The 23,184-nt window shown below is 43.3% G+C and overlaps 1 protein-coding gene across 1 annotated transcript in view; it reads left to right on the top strand.

Annotated features, from left to right (window-relative positions):
* Arhgef28 (Rho guanine nucleotide exchange factor 28) overlaps positions 1–23,184 on the top strand; it is a 122,498-nt gene that overhangs the window by 42,669 nt on the left and 56,645 nt on the right. Inside the window, exons 9-17 of the mRNA XM_059276436.1 lie at positions 4,564–4,619; positions 5,601–5,649; positions 7,446–7,590; positions 7,671–7,798; positions 9,523–9,663; positions 13,093–13,340; positions 17,691–17,813; positions 19,176–19,293; positions 21,919–22,173. Of these exons, the coding sequence (XP_059132419.1) occupies positions 4,564–4,619; positions 5,601–5,649; positions 7,446–7,590; positions 7,671–7,798; positions 9,523–9,663; positions 13,093–13,340; positions 17,691–17,813; positions 19,176–19,293; positions 21,919–22,173 (1,263 nt within the window). The remainder of the gene's footprint in view (positions 1–4,563; positions 4,620–5,600; positions 5,650–7,445; positions 7,591–7,670; positions 7,799–9,522; positions 9,664–13,092; positions 13,341–17,690; positions 17,814–19,175; positions 19,294–21,918; positions 22,174–23,184) is intronic.

Here is a 23,184-nt window from a genome sequence, read left to right on the forward strand (position 1 = left end):
GTCTAACTTGTCATTTCCCTCCTCCTTGAATCCCAGGCCCTATAATTCATCACTGTCTGTGTTCTGGCATGTTCTCCGTGCCAGTTTCCTTGTCTGTCTCTTTCACCATGAGTTCTAGAAGGGGGAAGGGGTGCATAGTCATTTTTCATAGCCCCCATAGGTGCCATCACAAAGCTGACCCTTAACACTTAGGCTTAATTAATGTCTGCTGAGGTGAACTGATGCGTAAGCAAGACCCACCATTGTTGAGTCCATTAAGTGAGTGTTGATGGTATTGTGGCAGAAGCCGGGAATTGCTGAAAGTACTTCAGACATGCTCAGTTATCAAATCCATCATTGCTTTAAAAAGTAAGTGTAGGAAGATTGACAGAAGATGTTTGGCTTGAATAGAAACATATCTAAAAAAATTTCTACCTGTGAAAACTTTGATATTAATATATCATTTTATACATTATGTACATTTAATATTGTACAAACTAGCGTGTTTTATTATGGCATTTTATACATGTATGTAGTATATCTGCATCATCTTCAATTCCCTACTGTCATATCCTGCTACCCCTCTGACTGTTACCTCTACCTCCAAGCCCCCCTCTATTCTCATGCAGAGTTTCTGTAATTACTATTTTTCCATGTATACACACATATAAATATACAGATACAACCTGAGTCCATTTAGTATTGTGCTTGTTTTGAGGGCTGAGCCCCTGGCATAGGATAGCCACTTAGAGAGCTCATCCCTGGGATGTGTAATTCTCCTTCTCTCAGCATTTAGTTACTTATAGTCGCTTCTAACCCTAACAAGTTTGCGTCAGTCTTTAATGCTGGGATTTCATTTGATGATAATATAAAGAGTATTTAGTTATTTCTCATTGTACACTTACTTTTTTTTCTATAGTTTCACACTATAAATGAACATTTATTTTCACACAGCTCTGTCTACATTACTGATTACTTCCTTAGATTAAATTCTTTAACCAGTATGTGAGTTAAAGTGTACACAGTGGTTTTTAGAATTAGTTGGGGTTATAAGGTCTTCACTGGGAGGGGAGTGTTGATCACTTAAACTTGGATTAATATTACATTTTGACATTGGGTAGTAGACCACAACAGTCTCCACTGTGTTAGGTGGATAATCATTGTCTATGTATAAGAGTTAATAGCTCTAATCTTACAGACAAATACGATGTGAAACAGTACATTGTAGAAGTACTCAAAACCTTAGTGCCATTTTCTCTGTTAGAGTCTGAGATGCTAACAGTTCATAAACATTGCAGTTCTGTAATAGTCTCGTGTATGCCTGGGCTTAGTTGCTTGCGTTTTGATACAACATTCCTCGCAGACAAACTTTAATTAATATTGCTGCACTTTGATGTCCTTTCTTGCCTTTTGTACTGAGTTCTGCTTGTTTCAAATTAAGGTTCCTCTTGCTTTTCCTTTCTCTGTGTGTCCCTTAGCTGTTCCTGTGGTTTTCATTTGGGGGTGTATGTCTTTAATTTAGCTAGAGAGAATCTGTAATGTAACAGAAAGATCTTGTTTTTATAACAAAGGGTTTTTCTTATTTACATTTAATTTTACTGCTGCCAACTATTTTCAATAGTTCCTGGCTGTTTTTCTTGTTGTCTGGCTCAGCGTTTTAGACCATGTGTCGTTTGCCTTTATCGTCTCCTGCAATTTGGCAAGATAAGGGCTTTTAATATCTACTAATGATAGTGTTGTGGCTGCGCAAGGCTCATAATTTAATACAGTTTTATCTTCCTTACGTGAGCCCCCTTCTCCCTCTATTGGTTATATACAACCCAATTGTTGTATTGTTGTGTTCTCTTTGACATTGTAGGCTGAACATTTCAGGAATGACTTTGATGCTTCAAGAGCAATTCAGTGTTTTCTTTCACTTCTGTGTGTATACTTACAATAGCCTTAAAAACCCTCCTCCCTCCATCTCTCCCTCCCTCCCTTCCTTCTTTCTGTTCTCTCTTCCTATCTCTTTTTGTTTTGTCAAGCTAGGGTCTCTTGTAGCCCAGGGTCCTCAAACTTACTATGTATCGAAGGTTACTTTGAGCTCCTGATCCTACTGCCTCTGTCTCTCAAGTAGTGAGATTATAAATGTACACCACCAAGCCCAGCTTTCTTTTTTTAGCCTGGGTTACTACTTACTTTTAGCCTGGAGAGATGCCTCAGTGGCTAAGAGTGAATGCTGTTCTTGTAGAGGACCTGAGTTTGGTTTCCAGAACCCATGCTGGGCAGCTTTTAACCACCTGTAACTCCAGCTCCAGGGGGACCTGATGCCCCTGGCCTCTGTGAGCACCTTCGCTCAACTGAGCATTCCCACATACAGACACATAGACATAATTAATAAAAATAAATCTTCAGGCCGGGCGGTGGTGACGCACGCCTTTAATCCCAGCACTCGGGAGGCAGAGCCAGGTGGATCTCTGTGAGTTCGAGGCCAGCCTGGGCTACCAAGTGAGTTCCAGGAAAGGCACAAAGCTACACAGAGAAACCTTGTCTCGAAAAACAAAAACAAAAACAAAAACAAACAAACAAAAATCTTCAAAAATGAATAAAAAACCTTTGGCAATCCATTTTTTAGTCTTTACTTCTGATTCTTCTCTCAGGATAGGATGAGATGGGATAGTTTACTGAAATAAATAAGCACGTTGCTTATTTCATACTCAAAATACAATTTACATGGCTAAATAAAACCTTAGCCCAAAGTCTTTCCCTTCAAGCTCCTGTCTACAAGGTCCAGTACAGTTGAGCATTCACTGCTACTGCGGGAGAGTCTGAGGCCTGTGAGAACTGAGTCTTTTGTTAGTATCCCTACTTCTCTCTACCTGTATGCCAAAGTACTTTTAACTTTTTCATCCCACGGATGTTGTCAGAATGTGTCTACAGTGCGTATCATTTCATTGTTTTTGTTAGGAAATAGCGAGACTTTTGAGTTCGCTCTCGAGCTTGCTCATCTAGCTTTCTGACATTCTTTCCTGTTGTAGCTTGGTCTCTCACTGCTCTGGCTTCATTTCTTCTGGCTTTGTTCTTAGACAAGTGTCGTCTCTGATATCTGCCCCTGGTCTACTTTATAATCACAATCTTCCTCACATCCTGCGATCTTTGAAGTTTGATTGCACAGCAGTGCTTTGATATCTTGGTCACGTGGGTCCGCTTCCATTCAGTTGGAAATCTGCTCTTGCCCTTCACCTGCCTGGCAGTCTGTCTCACAAAGCCTCACTCTCCTCTCATCCTGTTGGACCGCCCACATCCTGTTCTCCCTCCGTGCCCTCAGGTTTGATTTCATGGGAACCTCTTCCCCTGCCCTATCAGAAGCACATTTCAAAAATCTACATTTCCATCTCTGTCTCCAGGCCCGAGGCCCAGTGGCTGGCTCTTCCTGTGAGTTTCCCACTGAGCTTTCTGCACTGGTCTCTCAGAACCTCTGCTTTTCCTTCCGTTTGGTTGGGAATAAGAGGAAAGAAAATGGATTTCAATGTTCGTCTGGAGAGCCAGGCTCTAGAGTCACCTTGCTCTCTCTGCTCATTGGCATTAGCTAGTTGGCTGAAATGCCTCTTTAGGACCACTGAAGGATGGTTTGAGGCTCAGCCCCTTGCCTGGCTCACAGTGGACTGCTGCTGGGTCTTCTGCAGTGTGGCTCTGGTGAGCTGGAATGGGGTTTTTATGAACCAACTCCCAAAGACATTTCAGTTACAGAACAGGGGCTCCTCCTGAGAGATGCAGTGTAGGGGTGGGTGATGAGAGCATGGCAAGTAGATAGGAAAGGAACATGACAGCCTCCTGACTACAGCCCCCATGGATGCCCGCATACATGTCCCTATGGGCAGAAAGCTTGTCTTACCTCCCTTTAGGGAAATGAGACCATATGAGCAAGTGGCAAAGTGTTGTCAACTAATTTGCCTGCTTTCAATATGTATATGTGTGTGTGGGGGGGGTAGGGGTAGGGGGGAGCATGTACTTTTGAGTGCAATTGCCTACAGAGGTTAGAAGAATGTGTTGGATCTTCTGGGTCTAGACTTAGAGGTGGTTGTGAACCGCTGAATTTGAGTTCTGGGAACTGAATTCCAGTCTTTAGCAAGAGCGGTATGTGGCGTTAACTTTTAAGCCATCTGTATAGGAATTTCTTCCTGTTGAAGCTGACAGCGCATTTTTTTTTCTGTCAGCATTATTGTGGGCTTATTTCTTCCCATCCCCCCCTAGACAGTTGGCCTGATGCTAGAGTTGAAGGTTGCTGTCAGTCAAGCCTCAGAAATCCCTGAGGACGTCATGCATACAGTAGGAAGTGAGCTGTCAGGCAGACCCAGAGGTGTCTAGCACAGAGCTGCAGGCTTTCTAATAGATAAGGTAATTACAGACGGTGAAAACTATCTCCAAGGAACTCCAAGTTCCCACGTGTGCGTGCGTAGGCTGGTGTGGAGCTATGCACCGTTTAAATATTTGACGTCGTAAAGGTGTGTACTTCTTTGTGTTATTCTTACAATAAAAGCGTGATGTGCTCTTAACTTCAGATTCACTCATGTCAGATGGAAACGTTTGTGTCTTCTCTTTCAGACTGTAAGGCAAACGCACACAAGGGCTGCAAAGACACCGTGCCTCCATGTACCAAGGTAACTCCCCGCGCACTGCAGAGTAAGGGTGCTCTGTTGCCTGGCTTGCTTGCTCGGGTCGTCTGCTGCTGGACACCGAACTCTTACGGCTGTTGGACTTACTGTTGAGGTGGCAAACCCATACTTAGAGTGTATGACTATTCAGCTGTTCACGTTTAACACTAGAGAGAAGATCTGCTTGTGTCATGTGAGGTGAGGGCAGGCTAGGCTTTCCCTTAGAACAATATTGTCAAGTAGCCGTCTTCAGAATTACCCAGAAGGCCGTAAAAACCTCAACTTCTAGGTCCCCTCCCAGGTTTTCAGATTCTGTAAGTCTGAATGGGTCCCGGGGGTGTGTGTGTCTAGCACATTCCCAGGGAGCACCGCTGTGCTGCAAGCCTCCCTGGAGGCATGGGGCTGGGGTACACATTTGGGACAGGGTTACAAAGGTGATGGCAGTTGCCATTCCAGTCCTTTGTCGCCACTCCACAGTCACGTGTGAGATGTGTGTGAGTTTGAGCAGATGTGTGCAGTGGGGGAGGGGGATGGTTGTTACAGAGCTCGGTGTTAACTGATCCACTTGAGGGTTGTTGTAGAAGGTGGTGCCCCAGAGCTTGGGGTGGTCATCCTCGGCAAGAGGAATATGGAGAGGTAGAGAGACACAGAGAGAAACAAGGCAGTGTTGGTAGAAGACCTCCTCCAGGTCCCTCCTTCTCCAGGGACTGTCTGCATGAGCTATAGATGTTGGCTGTCCTGAGGGTTCTTAGCACTGAGCATTCATGAGGCTCATCCCCCATTCCTCCTGGCCCATTTCATTGTCACCACACTCTACTTTTGTTGTATTTACTGTTTTTTTTGGCTTTGAATTCTTCTTTGAAATAAATAAAATAATGAATATGAAGTAGATAAGAATCCTATTCTGTGGTGTAACCATGGGTACATTCTTGTAGCCCAGTGGTGCTTTGATCTTACTTTATGTGTTTCTAATATTTTTTTTACTAGAAATTCCAAGAGAAATACAACAAGAACAAACCACAAACCATCCTTGGAAGTAAGTGATGTGGGAAAATGACAAGACCTTTTAAAAATGTAATGTATACCATACTTTTTCCATTGTAAAACTGCCTCCTGCTTTTGTTTTCCCATTAGACCAATTATTCCTTCTCCATAACATATGCATGGCATAATTTTTAGCTATGCAAAGAAGTCAAGAAGGATCTAAACTTCTAGGTCAGCCTACAAGTTTCTGCACTGTATACCGAGCATGATCTGGGTACCACGGGGACTATATGGAAATAGCATTACCTGATGGTCTCAATTCTAATGTTGTTTATTGGAATAGAGCCTATTGATTTAATCATTTGGGGGGTAAACAGACATGGCATTAAATGTATGTGATTTTATGTTTTTCTAATAGTGGCATATACTCACCTGTAGGAATATATGCTAAAGTCTCCTTAAGGGTCACACAGTTGAGTGGAAAAGAAGCCTTTGGCTTTGGAATCCATCCATTCTCACCGGTCCCTGTGGTCCAGTGTTTTGGAGACCTCGTGCTTGGATTAGTTGCATTTGAGGCTGTAGTCTTTTTAGCACCTTTAGTGTGATGCTGAAATTATAAGGCATGCTGAAGTTTTATTTGTATATTTCTAAATTTGATGGCTCTGCTGTTGTTGGTTTAATTATACACTGCTGGGGTTTAAGTAGTTGCTCTTAAACAGTCAGTAACTGTTGACACTTCCTTATGTTACAAGCGAGGGACCAGTCACACTGACGTATCCTCAGTTTGAAAAACATTTGCTTTACCGTGAGAGGGTTTTGTAATTTCTTCTATCTGAAGTGGCGTTACATGATAAGGGGCAGGAATTTTAAGTGCCTGGTCACTTTTCACTTCAGTGCAAAGTGTGACTGGCCTCTTGAACACTACTCCGATGCAGACAATTAAGTGTGCTAAGTCATGGTGACATGCTTTTGGGTGTGGCGTTATGCAAGTTAGTTGGATCTCTCTTGTCACAAAGTCCCTTGCTTTGACCTCAAAATCTCTTGACATCAATTCTGAGATGCTTCTTGTTTTCATGAGGTTAAATGGGTGACTGAATAGATACTTAGAATTTAGACATTTAAATACCATCTGCTCCTCTTCTTTATGTGGAATCCATGAGACTGAAACAGAGATGTGTACATTCCCTTGTTACATCCTGGGATCTAGGTAAACATTTCTCCCTTTTACTCTAGAGTGTGGACTCAATAGCTACAATCCAAAGGGGCTGAAATACTCACTCAAGAGTTGTTTGTAGTTCACACCAAATGTGAATGTGTTCGTGCCCACTTGTTTTCAGTATATGAGAGAAAACAGCCCGGCTGGGCTTTGGGCTTCCTTTGCCCACGAGTTTTGCTCCATAAGGATTGGACTGTCCAGCATCATTCCTTTCCATGAGCTGCTCTCTGGGTGCATATGCTTGTTTATACACACTGTATGCATTATGCCAACAGAGCTAATAACACCTTGCATCTGTTTAAAGCTGGCTCCCAGGAGTACAAGCAGTGGTTTATGGGAAAGCTGGCCAGTGCTTCCCCATTCCATCCACCTGTTTGCTTGGGTCACCCCAGACATCCACAGTCTCCCAGGGGAGGTGTGGAAGTAGGCCTGCAGCATGGGTGTTGGAAGGGTGAGAAGAGGATGGGCCATCTGAAAAGTGCCAGGAAGTGTCAGAGGGACTGGTTTCTAGGCTGGGCCACAACACGTTAGAGGTGGCTGCTGCTTGAGGCTGTACCTCTCCGGATCGTCTGTGACTTTCTTTGCTTGTAAACGCTGCCCCCAAGCACACGGCATCTCTCCTGTGATTCCAGGCTCCTCAGTGAGAGACGCCCCACAGCCAGGGCTCTCCTTGCACCCTTCCTCCTCCATGCCCATTGGACTACCAGCTGGGAGAAAGGAGGCTGCAGGACAGGTGCATCCGCTGTCCAGAAGCGTCCCAGGAACGACCTTGGAAAGGTGAGGCTTGGCGCGCTGCTTCGCTTTCATGGCCCCGGGGGCTGGAGGGGCTAGCTCGTGCCCCCTTTTATCTCTCCCAGCTTCAGGAGGTCAGTGGCATCCTTGGAGTCAGAGGGTGACAGTAGCAGCTGGCGAAGCAGATCTCACTCCGATGAGCTGTATCAGTCCATGGGTTCTTCTCCCTCCACGGAGTCATTCATGATGGAAGGTGAGAAGATGTGTTGGCGTGCGCCTGTCTCTGTGAGCATTTACTGAAAGGAATATTTTGTGTGAGAAATAAGATGGAGGTGTATTATTGTGTTCTTTTTTTCCATGTTTATGTGTGTGTGGTATGCACATATGTAGATATGCATGTTCACATGTGTGTGGGTACACGTGTATGGATAAGAGAACATATATGTGGAGGCCTAACCCTGATGGTGAGTGTCTTTTTCAGTCACTCTCCACTTTATTTATCAAGGCAGGATCTCTTGAACCCAGAGCCCACCAATTCTAGTCAGTACTGCTAGCCAGCTTACCCCGGGGGATCACCTGTCTGCCTCCCAAGTTCTGGGACTGCAGAAGGCCACAGTGCCTGCCGGTCTGCTTTTGCGTGGGTTGTGAGGGATCCAAACTCAGGTCCTTACACTTGCACACCAAACCCTTTGTCCGCTGAGCCATCCCCTCGGCTCTCCGCTGGCCTTTTAGAAGTCCTATGGTGTCGTCTTGAAGTAGAATCCACTCTTCTTAAGGGTCTCAAAACTACCTGAGTGTAGGAAGGTGACTTGTTGAGGGTGTGGAGGGAGGGAGGGGAGACAGGTTACAGTACTCAGGGTGTACTTTAATGTATGAAATGTCAAAGAACAAATTCAATGAAACTTTTTTTTTAATGACAGCTTAGTCTTTTGAGGGACATAGTCAGGAGGGACTGAGGAGTTAAGAAGCAGTTTTTAAATGGACGTATCCAAAGAGATGGATGTAATTTTAAAAAATGAAATGCACTGAGCAGTTATCATGGAAAATGTTCCACAGCTATTGAGAGAATGGAGTAGAATTGCCCATTCAAATACATATTTAATTACGACTACTTCTGCCTGGGCCACTGAGATATGTCCCACCTCTTGCCTGCTACTTCTGGGAAATAAAGCATTTTGGAGTGTGTTTGTAGGATGTAATTCAACCCGGAGGATTGTTTGTTTGTTTGTTTGTTTGTTTGTTTCCCTGTTGCCTCTAGAAAGGAAGGCAAGCCAAATGGAAGGAGGGGACTGAGTAGAGAAGTGGATTCTGTTTCTTTAAAGTCTCTTGTCTTCTCATCTTTACAACCACCAGTTGGGATCTCTAAGGAGGATTGTTTAGGGCAGACTGGTTTTAGTCTTCCTGAAAGATGTTCGTGCAGTGTGTGTGTGTGTGTGTGTGTGTGTGTGTGTGTGTGTGTGTGCGTGCGCGCACGTCTGCACATGCACACGCATGTGTAGTTCCTGAATGGTGTTTGTGTATATGTGTTTAGCTCTACCAGAAAAGTTTGTACGTGAGGGACTTAAGCCTCACACTGTGTTTCGAGTTTTGCCAAGTGGAGGGTAAACCAAGTGGACAAGTTTGAATTCAGATTTGAGTCAACTATATAAAATAACCTAGGCCAAAAGAAAGTCAGCGAGATCAAGTCTCTGTAAGCAGGATGTGGGCTGTGAAGGTTACCGAGTCAAACAAGCCAAGGCATCTCCGGTTTTCTCACATCTTCCTGTACTCTTGCTGCTGGACACTGTTCTTCTTCACTCCCGTGGAAGTTGGGTTGCTTTGGGCTGTTTCCTCTCTGGTTTTCAGGTGCTTCATGTCTGCACTGTACCATCCCCGCTGGGGTCTTTCTATGCTTCTGGCAGGGTTGAGAGCCTGGTGTCTGAAGATCTCTTTGTGATGGACGCATCGTGCGCTCTGCTTCTGGCTTTTCTTTTCTAGATGTCGTGGATTCCTCTCTGTGGAGCGACCTCAGCAGTGATGCCCAGGAGTTTGAAGCCGAGTCTTGGAGTCTCGTGGTGGACCCTTCCTTCTGCAGTAGGCAGGAGAAGGATGTCATCAAAAGACAGGATGTCATTTTTGGTAAGCATTTCAAATATGCCCCGGGGGTGGAAGCCCCGGGGTTTGGAGGAAAGAGCATGGACGGTGATACTGTCCAGACCTGGGTTCAAGCCTGATTTTGCCATTTTCCAACTATCTGACCTCAAACAAATTATGCAGCTTACCTGGACCTCAGTTTCCCCATCTGTAGAACAGGGATAATAATATTCAGGTATAAAATATTGTTCCAAGGCTTAAATGCAACCTTGCATGTACAAATAGCAAGGAAATTTGATTTCCTCTACCCTTAGCACATCTCCTTGAGTGTGGCCTCTAGATACTTGTCCACTTCTTCACGTAAGAGCCACAGTGAGCTTTCCTATACTCGCTGCAGACATCACGGCCCGCATATGGCCGACAGTTGACTGTTCGTGCCAGGGTACCACTGCCTGTATAAACTGTGCAGGAGCTCACGGCTGGGGTAGGGCAGCATTTGGGCACTGTAGTCCTTAGTGTCCAGTTCAGCAGCAGTGAGATTTCACCATGGCACGCTTCTGGGAGTGAAGGCAGTCTGAAGTAGACACAGTTGATTAGGAAGACCCAAAGTGCAAAGAATGAAGTAAAAAGAAGTTTCAACAAGACACCCCACTTTGTAGCCGACGCAGGGTCTTCATCATCTTTGACCTGTGTTTTCCTGTCCTCTGCTAGGAGGTGCCCTGTTCATCTTCAGTGGGGGTTGGGCTGTGGTTTCATCAAGATCAAGGGAAGTAGGGGTATGCTTCAGAACCTTCCAGGGGCCTTGGGAGTCACATCACAGGAAGCTAACAGGACGGACGATGCTATCCTTTTTAGTGTTTGTTCCTCAAGCATTTAATAGTATGAATGCTGCCATGGCTCTTCAGTCTCGGGTCACCCTCACACACTATCAGGCACGATCTCACCATGCAGGTGGGTTATCACAGGTCATGTGGCCTTTGGTGTCAGAGAGGTTTGACCCACAGGGCAGCTCTTTCCCCTCTGTCCCTCATTGCTCTCCTTTTAAAGATGAAGAAAGCTGGCATGGCGGCTCCTGCCCGGAACCCCAGCACTGGGCAGGATTGAGCAGCTGAGACCCGCCAGAGCTACCTAGCACCTAGCAAGATTCTGTCCCAAAACCAAAAAAAAAAAAAAAAAAAAAAAAAAAAGCCGGGCGGCAGTGGCACACTCCTTTAATCCCAGTACTCGGGAGGCAGAGCCAGGCAGATCTCTGTGAGTTCGAGGCCAGCCTGCTCTACAGAGTGAGATCCAGCACAGGCACCAAAACTACACAGAGAAACCCTGTCTTGAAAAAAAAAAATCTGATCCAAACCCAAAATCAGTGAGAATAAAACAGGGCCAGAGAGTAGCTCACTGGCAGAGTGCTTTCCCAGCAGGCCCTGGATTTCATGTTCTGTGTTACTCTCCCACCCCCACACACAGAGGAAGAGGGGGATACCCCACAACACATGCAAAATGGGGGGATATTATTCCTTCTCGGTTCAGTCATAATGAGTACATTAGTTAAAGAATCAAATGAAACGATAGGGGTAAGTCAAAGGGGCGCTGACAAATTCTTTGAAGTTATGCATCCCAGTGAAAGAGATTTCTGCCTGTGATGAAGTAGAAATGCTGTATTTTGACCTAGTTCCTCTCCATGGCTGATACTGTAGAATCTGTCCACAGACATGGGGGTACTTTGGAGGCTTGTACAGAACTTGTTGTCTTGAATTCCTACACTTTGGGGGTTACAGTTTTCTCTCATAGTGGACTTGAAAAGTTGAGGTATAATCCACATATCATAAAATTACACCCCATATGTAATCAGGTGACTTCCAGTGTATTCCCCAAAGTTGTGTAGCCATCAAGCATTCCAATTCTAGTATATTTGCATCATTTCAAAAAGAAACCTTCTACCCATTAGAACTCACTTCCCATTTCTCTTTTCCCTGTGGGTTTGGGCAACCGCTAATCTACTCTCTGTCCTGTGCGTTACTCTGTGTGTGTGTGTGTGTGTGTGTGTGTGTGTGTGTCCATGTCCGATTACTTTACGTGATCTTTGCAAGGATCACCATATGTACTTCATTCCCTTTTTAAAGTCAACTAATGTCCCATTTTTTAAAAATCTGATCATTAGTGGATGGACATTTTATGCTTTTCTTTTTCTTTGAAGGTCATATGGTAGCTTCATGTTAAACCTTTTGGTGATTGCAGGCTGTTTACTCAGGCTGCTGCAGCTTCTTAGATCTTTGCCAATGTACGTGGGTTCTAATCACTCCCCGCTTTCACCTTCAACATGCGTTTATTGCCCATCTTTTCTTCTTATGATTAGCCCAGTGTGTGTGGTGTGCTGTGTTTTTATTTTGATTTGCAATTCCCCACTAAGGATATTGAATTTGGTTGGGGGGTGATGAGGGTGGGGTGAGGGTGGGGAAGGGGGTAATAATGTCATACAAAGCCTTTTGCCTTAGAGACAAGCCTTCTACCACTAAATTTTATCCCAAACCCTGTTGGACAACTTTTTGGGTACTTAGTGGCCATTTGTTTATGTTTTTGAAGTAATAACTATTAAACTCCTTTGCCCATTTTTAAATTCTTGAAAATATTTACTTAGAAGACTTTTTTGTATATGCACATGATATTGTATGCATATGTATATACACATGTGTATGATATATAATTCCTCAGGAGAAAATGGAATTTTGGAAAATGGTCTGGTGACAGAAAGATGTAAAGCCTTAGGAAACTTTATTACATTTAGTTTGTTTCCCCAGTTTATTTCATATCACCTGTTTAATTATGCATGTACTCAACACAAGAAGCAAGGAAAGCTGTTGTATTCTATGGAGCGTTGGCACAGGGGTCAAAGCTGTTGGAAACACTGGACTCCTAGCTGCTGCCCTTGGCTTCCATCTGTGGGCCCTCTTCTGATATCTGGACAATGAGTATTTGGACTGTAAATGTTTAATCATCACTGACTTTTCTTTTGGGAAAAATGGTCCTATTAGTCTTGAGACATTTCCTCGTTCTTATTAGTGTAATGTAGAATTGTAGTTGCAGGAGACACGTGTAGGGCTTTTTGTCCATTTGCTTGTTTGTGACAGATAAAAATTTGATTAAATTATCTTTATTTTAACTGGTATTATGAACGTTTCTGTAGCTCAGTGTAGCGTGATCAAAAACTGAATTTGTATATGAAGGAAGTTGCTAACGTTAGTCAGGAGGATGAAAAAAGGACCATGAAATGATACAAAGAGGACATTACTATTTAGTATCTCCATCTGTCTGGTCTGTGCAAGGTGAATGGGTAGGGAGGAGACAAATAAAAAGCTGTCATTCTGAATTCTTTTCTTTGAAGTGTCTGTGCCTGAGTGTTCATAGTAATGTAGGAAAGGCTGCATGCCCAACAGGCATGTTACAGAGCTTATCTGGATGATGCATGTGCTCACATTTCAGAGCTGATGCAGACGGAGGTGCACCACATCCAGACGCTGCTCATCATGTCTGAGGTCTTCAGGAAGGGCATGAAGGAAGAGCTGCAGCTGGACCACAGCACAGTGGACAAGATCTTCCCCTGCTTGGATGAGTTGCTGGAAACCCACAGGCATTTCTTCTTCAGCATGAAGGAACGCAGGCAGGAATCCTGCGCCGGCAATGACAGGAATTTCGTGATCAACCGAATTGGAGATATTCTGGTACAGCAGGTAAGAAGGGTGTCAAAGCTGGTCTCAGAACCCTAAGCATTTGCATAAACCTGCCCCCACTTAGATTTATTTGTTTTATATGTATGAGTGTTTTGTCTGCATGCATGTCTGTGCACTATGTGCATGTCAGGTGCCCACTGAAGTCAGAAGATGGTATCGATTCCCTGGCACTGGAGTTACAGATGGTTGTGAGCTACCATGTGGGTGATGGGAAAGGAAATCAAGTCCCTTGCAAGAACAAGTGCTCTTAATCTCTAAGCCCTCTGCCTAGCTATGGTTTGCAGACTCTTTATTGATTAAAAACTCTTGGAGAAATGAAATTGATTTCATTATAGTTATTGCTAGGTGGGGGCGTGGGCTTTCTTTTATTGGGTGTTGGTTGGTCCTGGCTCTGTAACAGATGTCAGATAGCTCCTGATAGTCAATGACTGCCTCCTCTGCATGGCTTGGATTAATCTGTTATCTCCACCAGATAGCACAGTCATAACTGAATTCCATGGACTTTTTGATGTGAAAGGGAGCTTCTTATAGCCTAGGTCCTCCACTGTGATATTATGAAGCTTGGCTTCAAGTCAAATGTTGGCTCACCCTAGGAAGAGGGATATAAATCCTTTATAGCTAGCCTAGAAGACAGGATAAATAAATCTCCCTTCAGGTGTTTCGGATTTGGGGAACATCACTGAGAATAGGTTGTGCAGTTGGCTAACACAGTAACACAGCCATCTGCATTTGGCAATAGCACTGGCTCCCTATCTCTGTTGGGGTTCTTATAAAAAGTGTGCTCACTCAGAGTGGGGTACCATTTTGATATGGAAGAAACTGTGTGTTCCCTGTGTGTCTCATTTCACTTTCGTAGCATTGTGAGGTGGGTACTGTTTTCCCACTGTGTAGATATAGATGTAAGCACCAGGGGTAGTGACTTCCTCTAGCCTTCACACATCTCACAGGTAATGTACCTGGGATAGAGGTAAAAAATCTGCTCTATCCTCAAGATGAGCCAAGAATTTTAGCAAACTGCAGGAAAGCCTTTACTGTCAGGAGACTGTGAATGCCGGGGGTGGGGGTGGGGTCTTTTCATTTGTTTATTTCCATAGTCTAACACCTATAGGGGATTATTGGACTTGGAGTATTTATTGAATGATTGACTCACTTAAAAGAAGGAAGAGGAGGAGGAGGAGGAGGAGGAGGAGGAGGAGGAGGGAAGAAAGACAGACAGACAGATAGATAGACAGATCAGGAGTTCAGTGGGCTGCCAGGTTTTGGGTTGGAATGCCTATGGCATTTGGGGCAGTGTCTGGAGTTGTCCTCTGTTGCTTTAATATGACTTTTTCTAAGAAGTGTCACCTTCTCTAAGGATTTTAGTATTTTAAATGCTCCCACTCTGTCCTAGGTAGCCATGGAGATAAGCTGTTGAGCTATATGTGAAAGATGGAGGAATTGGATTCTCTGATGGTTTAGATGTGATTAAATACAGTATTTTAGATGCACATACACGTGCGAGGATTTGTCTCCTAATAGCTGCTCTTACATGTCTCACAATGGGAAAGTCTGTATTAGTAAAAACTTTTCTTTTAACCAAAGAGGGACCTGCTTTGCAGCTTATAGCCTGAGACCCATTCTGTCCTAGTGATCCACCTGATACAGGGTAACATAAAGGACTTTTTGACTCAGTTTAAATAAAAATGTCAGAACGCAGAAAGCGTTCAAAACTGAAATGGAAGGATTATAATTTTGTCATTTGAAATTACCTGAATTTCTATTTCATTAATATAAATAGTTGTGATTTTTCTCTTTTTAAATTCTAATCATTGGAACTTGTTTTATTCTGCGATTTTTTTTTCATATTTAATGGCAACGTGTGTCTTTATCAGTTCTGTATTTATTTAATTTGTGTGGATTAAGCAGGGGCCAAAACTGGGTCATTGTCATCACGTGACATGGACTCAGTGGCCTAATGATTAGAGCATAGATTTCTCTTGTGGGAAAAGGAATGAGAGAAAAGGGTGAGCCTGTGCTCCTGTTCCTTGTTGGCATTCACGGTGTGTGTCCAGAGTTCCTGCATAACCCGCTAACACTGTCCTCAGAGGGTGGTGCCAGGGACTGTGCCTCATGGGAACAAAGGAGGAGACGGTGTTTAAGGTATAGGAAGGCAGACTGGGAACATCCTGGAGTCTAACTAGACGTGTGCTTCAGAAGGCAGGGTGGAGTATGATGGTACGTCGCAGTCAGCAGGAACTCTTGTGTGGGTGGAAAATTGTGGATATGATCCAAACCAATCAGGTTTTTTATGTTGTTTTAACTTCAGGGACATAGGCTTACCCAAAAGTTGTTAAAAATGAGGCTCAGCGTTCTGTCTCTCTGTGGTTTCCATAGGAACGGGCTAAGATCTGAGATTTGCTGTGTAAAATTTTAATTGTTTGTGTTATCCCTCCTCCAACAATAACACCTTCCAAAACTACCACACCACAATCGGGATACTGACATCCGCACTGTCAAGACGATGTTCTTATCACAAGGGTCCCTGTTTACACTTACGCATGCCTACTTCCCTCTTGCCCTCTCTAAGTCCTGGAAACGCTTTATTTCTGTCATTTTGTCATTGTCAAAAACATTGTGTAAATGGAATTGTGTAGGATGGAGTCTTTAGGGAATTGGCACAATTCTTTTAATCATGTCAGTGGTTGTATGTGTCAGCAGCTCATTCTTTTTTCCTAGTGAGTAGTATTCCATGGTGTGGATGTACCCTGCTTTGATTAATTGCTCACTTGTAGGAAGACATCTTGTTACTTTTGGTTTATACCCATTACAGATCAAGTTGCCATGTTTAGGTACAGATTTTTTATTTTTTATTTTTTTTACAAATCCAAGTTTTGACTTTGTTGCAATAAATTCCTAAAAATTCAATTTCTGGATTTTCTAGTTAGTTTTCTATGAGTTTTTTAAGGTTGGGGTTCTTTTTTTGTTTATCTCCTTTTCTATTTTTGTACAATTATTGAAAGGCCATTCCTCCTGACTGAGCTGGGTTTTGAACATTTGCCAAAAATCTCTTGTCCATGATGGGTTTCTATTCTGTTCTGCTGAGCACTGGGTCTGCATCTTTCCAATCTGGCTTGAAAATGGGAGATGTGCAATAATCTGGAAAATTGAACACTGGAGTCTTCCTACTGTACTGAGAAGTTTTTAGATGTTTTCTTTTCTTTGCATTTCCTGTATACTGAAGAAGAATCTTGAGCATATTTATAAAAAGGTAGCTGTGATTTTGATAAGACTTGGGTTAAACCTGTATTATCTACCTGGGAAGAATTGACACCTTTATTATTTTGATCCTTCCATTCTGTGAACTTGGTAAAGCTCTCTATTCATTTAGATCACAAAACTTAAAAAACAAATTATACGCACATGGGTATTTTGCCTGCATGTACATCTGTGAACTGTTTTCACACATGGTGCCAGCAGAGGTCAGAAGAGGGCATCAGATTCCTCGGAACTGGAGTTACAGAAAGTTGTGAGTGTCCGTGTGGGAAGCAAACTTCTGTATTCTACAAAAGCAGCAAGTGCTCTAAACTGCTAAGCCGTCTCTAGCCCCTAGTCATTTAGATTTTTGAAGTATCAGTATTGTGTAGTTTTCAATATACAAGTGTGTTTTGTTAGACTTTATTTTAACCATTGTGGCTTAAGGGTCATCTCTTCAGACATAGTATCATCAACGCAGATATAACTGAGCAAAAGAGAAAAGGCCAAAGATGATGGAATGCATTTTAAATCTTTTCTGGGGAGGTTTTCTGTTGCAATGACCTTCCCTGTGGACACAATCATGTAGAGCTATCGTAGTCTTAAAAACAAAAACCACAGCTAAGTTATGCAGCCAAGCCACCCAACACTGCCCTATGTCTCTGAATTTTATGAAGCTCTCCCTGCAGGTCAGGCTGATGGAAACATTCAGGCCACATCTTTCCTTTTCCCCTCAGTTAATAAATTAGCATTTTGGTTATTCTCCATTCTCATCTCATCATGGCTAACAATCACCTGCCTGTGATCCACTTGTGATGTCAGACATTCAGTGTAAAAAGTAATACTACTACAAGTTTTAATACGTTGCATGAAATGCAGCAAACATTAAAACATTGGATGTTTTTCATTTGGCTGCTTGATGATTAGTTTAGTACAATATGATCCTGTTATTTTGGCCCTTACTACTTAATTGTCTCCTTTTATTTTAAGAAGTGCCTGGGGGAGGGGAGTGATTATATTTGGGAAATCCGTGATGTTTTGAAATACACAAAAACTATATGTTCTTTTCTCTATGCACGTCATGGGTGCATTTATAAACCGTTACGGAAATGTGCTCAGTTTTCAGAAGAAAATGCAAGCAAAATGAAGAAGGTCTATGGAGAGTTCTGCAGCCATCACAAAGAAGCCATGAGCCTCTTTAAAGAGCTCCAGCAGAACAAAAAGTTTCAGAATTTCATTAAGGCAAGTGTCGTTCAACCTTATTATAGAGTGGGAGGTCGCTGTGGGGCGATAGTTCGTGTTTGTGTCTCAAGGAGCTAAACAAGTTTCATGTCTGGGTTCTAGTTCTCAGGGGAAGGAGAAGGAAGTGATGGGTATATGGCAAAGATGGAAAGTCTAGATGGTAGTAAAATATTTCTCCCAGACCATTGCGTTTGCTAGCTTGTATCTGTAAGGTCGTAGTCCCCAGGCCTCTGAGAATATTGGCAGTGTTCTGGGAAGTGGTTTCACACCCTGACAAGTTGTGTATCAGAAAAATCAAAGCAAAAGCAAAGAGAGGATTCGTTTATCCCATGAATTTGTTTCAGAGTGAATTAATTTGACCCAAATCCATGACATCATATAATTTCATCTACGTCTTTCTGAACACTTTTAAAGTATTGTGGTAACGTTACACACTTAAATTGTCAGTCATTTTCTGATCTTCACTTTTCACTGTTCATCTCTTGAAACTGCATCGTTAAGCCAGGACCTGGCCAAGGTTCGTTGTTGCATAAGTCTGTTCTCTCTATTCTCCCTCTCTCTCCCTCCCTCTCTCTCTCTCTCTCTCTCTCTCTCTCTCTCTCTCTCTCTCTCTCTCTCTCTCTCTCTCTTCCTCCCTTTTCTTGTTTTTTTGGTTTTTCAAGACACGGTTTCTCTGTGTAGCCTTGGCTGTCCTGGAACTAGCTATGTAGATCAGGCTGACCTTGAACTCACAGACATCTGCCTGCCTCTACCTCCTGGGATAAAGGTGTGTGTCACTGCTACCTGGCTTGTGGTTATGTCTCTTAAACCTCCTTTAACTTGAATTCTCTTCCTCCCTTCTTTCCCTACCTTTCACGTTTACTTATAGAAGAAATTTGCCCATGCTTCCGGGTCCTACATTTTTGGTTTGCCAGTCTCTGAGTTCTACCAGCTTTCCCCTCTGGTTTTCTTTTCACACCCATGTGCAATGGGACTTTAAGAGTATTTGGAAATGTTTAGGGAAAGGATTGCTCTGTGGGAAGGGACTTGAAGTGCCGGTATGTAAGAGCAAAGGTGGAGGAAGACACGTTAGAAAAACAGTGAACATGAACACGTTCAGATTTCCATTGTTGTCCAAAAGCCTTTGCTAACACTGAACACTGAGAGTATGTTCATTTGGAGATGAGAAGTACATCAGTATAACTTGAAACTTCCCCACACCTTGGGGTTTGGTGGTTAACAACCAAAATACAAAATGCAATGGCAATGTGTACATTTTAACTAATGGTGACGATGAAGTGTGGACAAATCCTACAGTTGTAGATTTTGAATTATTCTCAAGTAAAATAATTGGTGTATATAAAAATGTGTATACTTTTCAAGATCCGAAATAGCAACCTTTTGGCTCGCCGCCGAGGAATCCCAGAGTGCATCCTGCTCGTCACCCAGCGCATCACAAAATACCCGGTCTTGGTGGAGAGGATCCTGCAGTATACAAAGGGTGAGTTAGTTTTAATCACAACTGAGGGGCCCTGAGGAGCCTCGAAAGCTGTGGCCTTCACAATGCTTTCATTGCGTGCAAGCTTTTAAAGTCTTTGAATTGGAATTCATTCTGAGAAATTATTTTTTTAATTACATTTATTTTGTGTGGAGGTGGGGTGAGGGAGACTAGCATGCACCATGGTGTGGTGGTCAGAGGAGAGCTTGCAGAAGTTGGTTCTTTCCTTCTACCACTTTTATGGTTCTTTATAATTTGATGCATAAGAGAATGCAAAAATAGTCTATCAAGAAAGCATCATGGATTTTGTTCTCAGCAAAAGTGTGAAAACAAAATGAAAGCTTTTGAGTTTGCGTCGTGTGAATTCTCTTAAAACTCTCTGCAATACCCCGGAGACAATACTGTCCGATAGTGTTGGTCAGCTCACTTTACTCCAGGGTCCATCCCATGCCAAGTTATCAGCAGGTAGATAACAACAGTGGTCTGCCTCACTTATGGTGCAAGCTGTAACTGAGTTCTGGCTCTGGGCAGAGGCAGCATGGTGGCACACAGATGCCGCCTCCTCCTGGCAGGTGTTGCCAAAGGTCACTCCTGGAGCCTCTGACCGTTGGTTCATGTGACTGTTAGATGGCAGCGCTCCCCAACTTCACTAGCTGTCCCTTCACCAGGGGGTGTGTTTACTTGCAGATTGGGGGTCTGGAGGTGTGAGTGGAGCTCAAGAGGGGCATTAGGAGATAGTGATTTGTCAGCTTTTGTATTGTCTCCTGGAATTACTCAGAGTCATCTGGGAATTCAACTTCACTTTTCTTTCCTTGGCTTTCTTAGTTTTGAAAGTGTCTTTAGAAGTTAATCTCCTTTCTGGAGGGGAAGTCCCTGTCAGGAGAGCAGAGTCGTGTGGTGTGTTTTGGAAGGTGGTGAGAAAGACTCCTCCTTGGAGAGATGGACATCATATGTGATTTGCACGTTCTGATAATGCTCACATGCATCTGTGTATGCACTGAGAACCTGGGATGTCTCTGGAGGGAGACCTTTGGAGGACTCCTCCTTGGAGAGATGGACATCATATGTGGTCTGCATGTTCTGATAATGCTCACATGCGTCTGTGTATGCACTGAGAACCTAGGATGTCTCTGGAGGGAGACCTTTGGAGGACTCCTCCTTGGAAAGATGGACATCATATGTGGTCTGCATGTTCTGATAATGCTCACATGCGTCTGTGTACGCACTGAGAACCTAGGATGTCTCTGGAGGGAGACCTTTGGAAGACTGTTTCCACGGCTGGCTGCTCTTTCTAAACATGTGTCCTCACAGTACTGGGGAGCCTCTGGATTCTCTGCTGGTTTTCTTTTTCCCCCTCTCCCTCTTCCTCCCCTCCTTTTAGCTCTTCAGGTCCAGGCACCTGAGCAAATATCAACTAGCTGATCTTTATCATCAAATACAGAAAAAAACCCAGTTCCCTTTCATCTGAGGTTTCCGGAAGCAGTCTAGGAGTTCCCCCAGAGGCTTTCCTTAGGGCAATCTGGAGGTGATAGGAGTAGCCAGTGGTTTAAAGAGCAATTGGAGCTGATGACCATCTGTCTATTCTGTGCATAAGCCTGGCTGGCTTCCTTGAGGCACAGTGCCCAGGGCCCTCAAAATATGTTCATTTCTTTCATAATCAAAAAAAAAAAAAAAGAAAAAAAGAAAGAATGAGCCAAAACCATTTTAATTAGAATAATAAAACCCTTGATTTTATGCTAATGTAACCCAGAAGGCAAATGAGTCTGGGGGCATTAAATTGCCCTATGGCTCCATTTCAGAGGACATGAGCTTGGCCACATGGCTGGGTCCAGTCCTTAGCAACGCAGTGTGGGATTTACCTGCTCTCCTGTTTCTAGGGAGGGAGGAATACTCAGGTTAATTTATAGTCCCTGCTTCTATTACATTTGATACATTGTGTTGCTGTAACAAAATACCCGAGGAGAAGCAACTTCAGGAAGGAAGGAGTTATTTTGTCTCACAGTTTGAGGGCACACAGTCAGGAAGGAAGGAGTTATTTTGTCTCACAGTTTGAGGGCACACAGCCAGGAAGGAAGGAGTTATTTTGTCTCACAGTTTGAGGGCGCACAGTCAGTCATGATGGTGAAGGCATGGTAGGAGGGGTGTGAGGTAGCTGGCCACGTTGCATCTGCGGACAGGAAACTGAGAGAGATGAATGTTGACGCTCCATTTGCTTCACCATTTTTGTTCAGTCTGGGTCCCCCGGCCATGCAGTGGTGCTGCCCACATTGAAGGTGGGACTTCCTGAGTGGAGCGTCTCCAGGAACGCTCCCAGAAATGCCCAGCAGCGTGTTTCCCGATCTAGTCACCTAGACAATGAAGATAAACTATGACACTGCCACAGAGAGGCAGACTTCTCCCTGAAGGTCACACATCTTATTGTCAGCTAATGCACATCTACTGATGCACATCTTTTATATCAAATATTGTATTGCTTCTTTGAGGTGGTGCAGAGAGATATTTTAATATTTGAATTTAATCCAATATCTTTCTTACGGGGTCTTTGTTATATTTAAAAACTTAAGAAAAAATAACCTTTCTTAGTATTCTGAATTATTATAATTTTCTTTCCTTTTTTCCTTCATGCAGAAAGGACCGAGGAACACAAAGACCTCTGCAAAGCTCTTGGCTTAATTAAAGACATGATTGCAGCTGTGGATCTAAAAGTCAATGACTATGAGAAGAACCAAAAATGGCTGGAGATCCTGAATAAAATTGAAAACAAAACATACACAAAGCTCAAAAATGGCCACGTGTTTAGAAAGCAGGCCCTGATGAGTAAGGAAAGGGCTCTCTTGCATGATGGGCTTGTCTACTGGAAGACTGCTACAGGCCGTTTCAAAGGTACCGTGGCTCCACCAATCCGATCTCTCCTCCTTTCATACATATTACCCATTCAACCAAGGACAGACTTTCAAAAGAAAAGTGATTCTGACTTGCAGGTACACCTACAGAAACCCTTGACTGTTGTAAGTCGAAACATCAAGTTGTGAAGTTCAGTGGGTAAATGTGACTGGGTGATACACATGCTTGACTTGCTGTCCTGAGAAAAATCCTTCACATGTACTTTCATGAATGTGAAAGCCTGTGATGTGTGAAATCAAAGGAGTTGAGAGTTCTGGATATTGTTGGCATAGAAATTTTCTGCTAAATGTGGTGTGTTGAAAGCAGGAACAGCCCACATTACACAGTGAGAGTCTGTTGTGTGCCAAGACAGCCTGGGGCTTTCAGACCGTGAAATGAGGGGAGAAATGAGAAAACTCTAAATATCATCTTGGTTATTCAGTAATATGACACATCTACCTGTATACTGGCCCCGGGGTAAGCTCTTCCTCAGTGGTTCAATTAGCTAACAGGCTTAAACTTGACTCTCTTAGTCTGCTTAGGATCTAGAGCTATTTATTGAGGTTCTCAAGGACTTAGCTTGTAGCTAGCACCTTGCTGTCTGGTGCTTTCTTATATCTCTGGGACCTGAAAAACTGACTGGCCCTTGAGTCTCCTTTCAGAGATTTGATTTTATTGGTCTGGACTTGAAGGCCAAGCTTAAATGCTTGCCTGTTCAGCTTCCTCTACAACCTCTAAGGACCTTACACCTCCTTCATCTTAATTACATCCTTAGGGAGAATAAGGATTTATTCTATTATAGTCACTTGAAGGTCATTGCCCACCAGAGGATGAGCAGGCTTTGATGGAAACATAAACAAAGGTATTTGCTGGTGAATAGCTTGCAATGTTGTGTTGAAAAACTACTAATTGTAACCCACACAATACTGCTTCTTTTCCATTGAATAGAATCATCTGTTGTGACTAGACTATGTAGTGGTCACAGGAAGGGGGTTCTTCAGAGTTTCTAAG

This window comes from Peromyscus eremicus, chromosome 11 (genome assembly GCF_949786415.1).
Source record: "Peromyscus eremicus chromosome 11, PerEre_H2_v1, whole genome shotgun sequence".
Taxonomy (NCBI): Eukaryota; Metazoa; Chordata; class Mammalia; order Rodentia; family Cricetidae; genus Peromyscus; species Peromyscus eremicus.